The sequence below is a fragment of the Dendrobium catenatum genome, unplaced genomic scaffold, assembly GCF_001605985.2.
Source record: "Dendrobium catenatum unplaced genomic scaffold, ASM160598v2 fragScaff_scaffold_53, whole genome shotgun sequence".
Lineage (NCBI taxonomy): Eukaryota > Viridiplantae > Streptophyta > Magnoliopsida > Asparagales > Orchidaceae > Dendrobium > Dendrobium catenatum.
In genome coordinates, this window is record NW_021318515.1 from 678,161 (window position 1) to 686,147 (window position 7,987).

Sequence of the window (7,987 nt, forward strand, 5' to 3'; positions counted from 1 at the left end):
CAACTGAACAATAAATAGGAATACATAATTTTTTTTCGCAGCTATTCATGTTTTAAGAGAATAATGAAGAACCAAATAGCAAAATAAGAACAGAATGTACCAAAGAACCTGGAGTAATTTTCCAAATTCACACTAATAGAATTTTTTTGGGGGACCTCAAACTTGCCTTAAGCATTATAACGATTGTCTACAACACCATAGCTTTAGAAAATTCAAACGCTTCACCAAAGAGCAATATTTCTCTTAATTTATTTTATTCCTATATTTTTTTCTTTTTTTTTTTCCTCCTCACTCTCTTATCTTCCTTCAAAAGCACCTCAATCATCCTGTTTCTTCCAATGGCAAGAGGAAAAATTCACATCAATGGGCCTTGTCTAAGTCCCCTATTCAAATAAGTTAAGAAAGTGAAAATTCATAATAAATAAGGTTCAAAGAAATTTGAATATAAACCATAATAGGAATTTAGTAGTAAATTCACAGAAACCTTAGAATCTATAATTCTCTATAAAAATCACCTCTTTTCCATTTATGCTTATCTTGTAAGGGAAAATTTACTCCATATGTTAACAATCTCCCACTCTGAAAGCAAATTTTTTATGTAATGACTTGAAGTTAAATCTATGCAGAATCACATCAATCGCCCATTGAAATTACTTGGGCTCACTTAATTAGTGGTGACAATAATTGTGTCAGCTGAGTTCTTGGGTCATTTTATTTTGCTTAATAATGGGGAATCATCTTCCAAGAGACCTCAAATAAAATGATATGTAAATTGCACATGCTTTGTCTAGGAATGAAATGCTACAATGTTTGCTGGATGTATGGCACTTTTGAAAAGGAGCATTGGCATCTTGCTCTTTCCCATCACTTTCCATAAATGCTTCAGCTAAATCATCTATTTACTAATCTCAATAGCTATAACATATTTTACTTTTATGTTTCACCTTGAAAAAAAAATTCTATAATTGCAATACCATATAGATATCAATGTCAACCAAAATATAAATGGATTATATTGTTCTTCTTCCAATATTGAAATTAATACACAAATCAACATCTATAAAGCATGGTAGTTTCATATCACCCTTTACCAAATACTAGAGATGTGTTGATAGTGCCTTTCAAGTATGGTTAAATCCACTTTACTGCCTCTCAATATACATTTTTTTTTAGTTTAACATGTACACTATAGCTCCCATTACATGACCATATATTAGGTCTAATGCACACCATAACATACATTACAAAACCACCTGACGAAGCACAAAGAACTTAAATCATATGTTTTATCTCCTCATTAATTTCAAATTATTGAGTTTAAAGTCACTAGTAGGAAGATTTTTTTTTTTTTTTGACACATTAAATATGTATTGCAAATTCTCAATATAATCAATTTAAGATGGCTTCAAATATTCAACCTATCAGAAAATTTACCACAAGCAATTCTCAACCAAAGAATACCTCTCCCAAATCTTTCATGTCAAACTCTTTTGATAATTGTCCTTCAATTTATCGATCTCATAAAACTTGCTTCTATAATCAACATGGCATCCACATAAATGCAAGTTGAAACAACTCTTACGAACATCTTTGATGGAGTAATAGGGATCTCCTTGCATATAGATGAACCGTCAATGTAGTCTTATTGACGGTTTTGATTTAACATCAACATCACCCACAATACAGAGACTCATCATTGACAAGATATAACCTATCCCATAATTTTCTACAGAATAATGAGATATGAGCTTTTAAATGAAATTACGTGAGAAGATGCCCATAAGTCCATAATATAAGATTCCACGGAACTATCAGCATTGAGAACTTAGTACATAATGAATCTCCCTAACAACATTCACTGACCCTTTTTTTATGGTTCAAACTTTGTTCACCTTTCTTTTGTAGGTAATCGCTTCTCATATTCTCAATATTATAATATCACTAGCATGTGCTGATATGACCTTATGAACAAATTTATCCTTTGATTGAAATGTTGACTTTTTCCTTAAATTTTGGATCTCCCTTATTATAACTTTTTTATAATTCTTCCCTACTATTAATAAAGTAACTTCTCATCTCCAAATGTCCTCACTTAAGATTTAATCTCAAAAATCACTAAATTTAAGTTTCATAGACCCATATGAGTGTTGACAACAAGCAAAGCTTTTCACCAGCTCTCTAAAAGTGATGTCAACAAATTCAAGGCATAAACTTCATCATCAAAGTTAACATCAATCAAACAAAAGTAATTTAAGATCAAAATAAAATTCAATAACATGCTACATAAACACCTATTATCCTTACATTAAATAATTCATATTATAAATACCTTGATTAATATCAATTACTTCTCGTGCAAGTTTGATAGTACTTTCATCACTCTATAAGTAGATTTCTCATATAGTGCATATCAATCAATATTGTTGATATGTGATAGTTGCAACCCACTGAATATCCGCCTATCCACGAGATCCCAATCTTCATGGTTTATAAATGTCAGTTCTATTTCCAAGAGAGGTAAATAAAGTATCATTTGGCATTTGGCATTTGGCATGGATAGCCCAAAAATATGAATCTTCAAGTATCTAAAATTTTTCCATTTAACTTGTTGATCTTTACTATTCCATCATCGGCTATTCCATCATTGGCAAGCATTACTTTCAAGTTTCCCTTAAAATATCATAGTTGGTTTGATGCCAATTGTTGGGGAAATAATTGTAAGATAAATAATGAGGATGAAAAGAAAAATGTAAAAACACAAAACAATAAGTACTCAAATTTATGTGATTCAGAGATATTCTCTCTTTTACACACATAGACGCATGGAGATATATTTCCACTATTAGAGGACAGTCAAATTTTCTCAAATCTTTATGTTTTGAAAGAGTAATATAGACAAAATAGAAAAATAAGAGACTTGATGGAGATTATACTAAAAATTCACAAGTAACACTCCCCATCGTATCAAAGAACTTTTTCCTGGCACCAACGAACTTACCTTTGCTGCTATTATACTCGCATCAATTTTAAAAGATTCATCATGACCAAAAATAAAAAATCTAGACAAAATTTCCTCTTTGTTCTTTTCTCTTTTTTATCCTTTTCTTCAAAAACACTCGGCCATCATTTTTCTTCTCATGGCAAGAAGGAAAATTCAATGAAATAAACTTCATTTAGGAACGCCACATAAAGAACTTAAAGAGGTGGAAATGCATAACGCATTCAATCAAACTTGACTAAGGGCAGACAGTTTCGTGAACCTTTATTGGCCCAAGAGAACTTTTTCAAAATGAAAGTGTCAGTCATGATCCTCTTTAATGGAGGTGAAAGACCTGCATGAAATAATTAGCAGTAGAAACAAACAAATGTGTCAACTCATTGATTAATCAGAAAATGTGAGGAAGAATTCTTTCCTAATTTCCAAGTGTGAATAGAATATGTCATAATGATGACAATAAGCTTTAGCGTGACCATAAGTTTCTTAAATTTCAGCTTTTTAAATGAGTTCTTTTGCAGAAGAATGAGGAAGTGGGAAATAACTTTCAACAAGTTGATAGAAGTGAAGGTGAAAAAAGGTTAAAACACACAATAACAAGAACAAAGACCATTTGCAATGGGATGTGCTAAAATTTAATAAAGGTAACATAGGTGGAAGAATTTGACAACACATCCAAAAGCATGTAAACGAAGCAAAACAACTTCCACTTAGCAGTACGATAAATTCAAAAAGCATGAAAGATGAGCCACAAAAGGTAACCAATTTGCAGGTTTTGTAGTCATGCAATGGTTAAAGCCCATCCAAAAGACTTCTCATGAAGTTCGGCACAAAAGCAGCTCAGAGCGGAAAAAAAAAAAAGGTAATAATGGTAACCTTCATAACTATGCAGTCATCCAACTCCCCAAACTTGCTCATGTATTGCCTCAGCCCTTCAGTTTCTACATCCCAGGGAATTCCAAGGATCTGGAAACAGATTTCGAATTAGAAATTACCAAAAAGCGGAGAATGAATAAAAGATAGTCTTTAGTGAGCCATGGGCTGGATACTAACCACAAGCTTGGTCGCCATGTTCGCCAAAAGGACCGAGACAGATGAAAAGAATCAGCAAAGGCGGGCACTCACTCCCACTCAATCTGACCAGAAAGAACCCTCTACTCCACAAATCCTTTCCTCGTGCTCCTCTCAAATCTCTCTCTAGTTAAAAACTCTTATATTAAAAAAACCCTTAATCGTTCTCCTCTCAAGCTCTCTGAACCCTCTCAAAAATCTCTCTTTCTCTCCTGCAGATTGGCACACAACAGACAGTGATCTTTCTTTCATACCTAATTCTTTTCTGGGAAATCTCCTCTTGGGTTCTCGACCAACGTCGGAGACGATAAGAGGATAGAAGAAAATAGATGAGGGCATTATTACTAGTGTTGGGGAAGAAGAGAACTCGCGCTCTTGGTAACACTCTTACCTCGCCCGAAGCTCGCGTGGCTCTCGCCCTCGCCTCTATATCTCTAACTCTTTCTCTCCGTCCGTGCTTCGGGTTGCCGGCGCCCAGCCTCGCGGCGGCTTATCTTCTCCACAAATCAGAGCTCTCCACCCATTTTCCTTCCATCTCTGGGATTATATACGGATGGATGAGGGATCTACAGCGCGACCTATGGGGCACGTGGTAAGACCCATTTATATAATTTTTTTAAGCACAGCAAATTTTTCTAATATAGGAGTAATTTATATGGAATTATGTATTAAATATTTGTATATGTTTTTTTTTTTTTTTTTTTTTGACATTTAGGTCATTTAAGACAAACTCACACACACAACATACACAAAGACTCGAATCCTAAATCTCTTAGTTGGAAGCCTGAGCTCTCAACCAATAGGCGAAGGAGACTTGTGTATGAAGTTAAGGCATGAGTAGTTTCATTAAAATAATATTTATTAATATGTTACCAAGCATGTGAATTTTTTTTTTATAAAATGAGTAAAACAATATAGTATTATTCAATATATATAAAACTTTAAAAATGGGAATCATGCTTTATTAAATATAAATTTTTTATTATTATTTTTAAAATTTTCTATCAAAAAATAATGTAATTTTAATTAACATTAATTAATAAAATTAAATTATTTTTTTAATCTATACTTTAATAAATATTAAATAATTTAAAATATGCAACCCTAATCTTTCTCCCCTAAATCATTGAAACCACCATGATAAAGAAGCTTTAAAATCATCATGATAGCTAGTTGGATAAATCATCCTCACAAATGTGTCAAATGTGTCAAGAAGAGTTTGTGATACTTGCAGCTTTAAAGTAAGTTAAACCTGAAGTTTAATAAATTTAATTTAAGGCAAAATGAAAAAATAAATAGGATTTTAATATCTATATAATTGATGGAAGAGTCTTTGATGTGAAATGAGTATATCTCTGAAAATGTTAGAGTTGATTTAGAGGCAGATAAGATTAGACAAAGTTGTCTTTAAATGACACATAAAATTTCGGCCTTCTGATGACTTAAAATTAAAAGAGTAAATGTATTAAATATGACCTATGTTCAGAAAAGTATAGATAGACCTAAGAAAAGTTAGTTAAAAAAAATATTATAAATGATATTTTTTATTATATTTAAATAAGAATTTTATTCTTAATAGAACACAATGGACAATAATGATTCATGCAATCAGACTCTTATAATGAAATAAAGGCTTGATGATGTTGTTGTAGCTGTAGTCCTTAATGGGCATAATTTTCGAAAAGAAAGATCTACCAAGCTATAAAAAAGAAAATTAATATATTGAAATTACAATTACACATGATAGGTAAAGAAACTATCTAAAGAAAATAAAAAATAAATCATTCATTCCCTAAGCTTTGCTAGGGTTTTTTCTCTTCTCTAGCTCAGCTGGTTTGTGCGCCGCCTCCCTCCCTTTTCCTCCGGCTTTGCCGGAGGCTTCTTCGACCATGGATTCTTCTACTTCCCTTCTAGATTTTCCTCCACTCCCTTCAGCTAGAGTTGTTCCCACATCTCCTCTACCTCAACGCAACTGGAATGTTGTCTTTTCTCCCAGTGTTCCCACTTCCGACGAGCTGCACCTCTCTCACTTCCCCCAGGAACCAGAAATTGTTCCTTTTTCTGGGGAAAAGTTGTCATCTGGAGCTGAAGACTGGAGTCGTTGTCTGGTTGGATATTCTATTGGTCGGAGGCCTTACTATGAGGCTTTGCTTGGAGCGATCAAAAGAACGTGGAAGCTTAAAGGTTCGCTTGAAATGTTCTTGCTAAGTGACGGTTTTTTCCTTTTTCATTTTTCTTGTTCGGAAGACTTTGATACTGTTTGGACCAAAGGCGTTTGGTTTCTTCTTGGTAAACCGTTTATCATGCAGAAGTGGCATCCTAAATTAAAGCCAAAAAGAGAAAATTTCACCTCTGTTCCAATTTGGGTGAAGATATTTGATCTCCCCCTTGCATGTTGGAACTCTGAAGGGATCTCCCGTATCGCAAGCAAAATTGGGGTTCCTCTAACTGCGGACTCCCTCACCACGAAGAAGACTAGGTTGACATATGCCAGAGTTTGTGTTCTGGTAGATTGTCATGCTTCTTACCCTGAAGAAGTTAAAGTTTCTCTAGATGGAGATATTGTTGCTCTAAAAGTATAGTATGAGTGGAGATCGTCTCCCTGTGATCACTATAAGTCTCTTGTTCACTTCTCCTCCTTCTTTCCTTCTAAGCCGCAGGAAGAGGGTGAAAAACCTAATGGATTTACCAATAATCTACCTCCTCGGGGAAGAAGCCATAGCAGGAAATCGAATAAGCGATCCGTCTCTAAACCTCCTGTTGGTAACCTAGCATCCACTTCATCGCCTGCTCTGGTTACTAACTCTAGAAGTGATCTTCCTGCCCAGAAAGTATTCAAGACCCTGTTCCTCATTCTTCTCCTGACCGCTCTGGTATTGGTAATATAAGCACTGATGTAGAAATGAATGATCTTGGTCATGTTCTCCATTATCAACCTCATTCCCCTTCTACTAAAAACCCAAACTCTGATCAATTTATCTCTTCTCTTAACGACCTTAAGAGTAGGATTTCGGAGGATCAGGAGGCTGATGCTGCTCTTACTTCGGGACAAGGTATACCCAATTTAAATTTGCCAACTGTGGCGAATTCTATTTCTTCTGGGGGTGTTTCCTGTTCTGCTGTGAATTCTCAAGGAATTATATCTCCAAACAGATTTGATTTATTAAAGGATAACGAGGAAGTGTCAAAACTAGAGGATAACATCTCTTCTTTGAATTCGGGTAAACCTGGTCCTAAGTACAAGTCTTTTATTAAACAACAAAATCAAGGGAATGCTAATGTGAATGGGGAAAAAATCGGCCAGGGGTAAGCAATCTAACAAGCCTCAATTGTAACAGCAGGTTTGCTCATATCATCCAGGCCGATCGTGGATCGTCCCGGGACGATTAGTTCAATTTTTGTTCCAGAATCTGTACAGAAGTTACAGGAAAATTTTCCTGTAGGGATCGTCCGAGCCGATAGGGGATCGTCCCAGGACAATCAGAGCAATGCAAAAGTCAGAGAATAGGGGTTTTTATCGTCCAAGAAAATTAATTATCGTCCTGCGAAATCGTCCCAGGACGATGTGAATTTGGTCAGATCGTCCAGGACGATCGTGCGATCGGCCAGGCCAATCAGAGCATTATTTAGCTGAAATCAGCTCATTTTGAAGAGAGAGAAAAATCAAAAATAAATATCTGATTTTCTGAGGAGAGAGAAGGTCGAGAAGAAAAGAGGAAAAGTGGATTTTTGGACAACGCCGGGCCGTTTTCGTCCGTCGTGACTGTTCAAGAAAGTGGTGTACGCAAGGTAAGGCACATTTCGCCTTTCTCAATTTTCAGAATGGTGAAGTTTGACGGGATTTTCTGTCCGGATTTCGTTTTCGTTAGCGAATTTTGTCCGTATTTTCCGACTGGTTCAGTTTTTACCGCGTAACTTTTG

At 35.0% G+C, this 7,987-nt stretch overlaps 1 protein-coding gene across 3 annotated transcripts in view; it reads right to left on the bottom strand.

Annotated features, from left to right (window-relative positions):
- LOC110096886 (DAZ-associated protein 1) overlaps positions 1-4,643 on the bottom strand; it is a 57,079-nt gene extending 52,436 nt beyond the window's left edge. The window contains exons 1-3 of one of the 3 annotated variants that reach the window (XM_028694425.1): positions 4,458-4,643; positions 4,049-4,278; positions 3,872-3,961 (exon numbers count right to left, since the gene is read on the bottom strand). In XM_028694425.1, coding sequence (XP_028550258.1) covers positions 3,872-3,961; positions 4,049-4,066 — 108 coding nt within the window. In that variant the 5' untranslated portion in view covers positions 4,067-4,278; positions 4,458-4,643. The remainder of the gene's footprint in view (positions 1-3,871; positions 3,962-4,048; positions 4,279-4,457) is intronic. The other 2 variants (XM_020823025.2, XM_020823024.2) reach the window with 2 other exon arrangements.
- Positions 4,644-7,987: the final 3,344 nt, after the last annotated feature.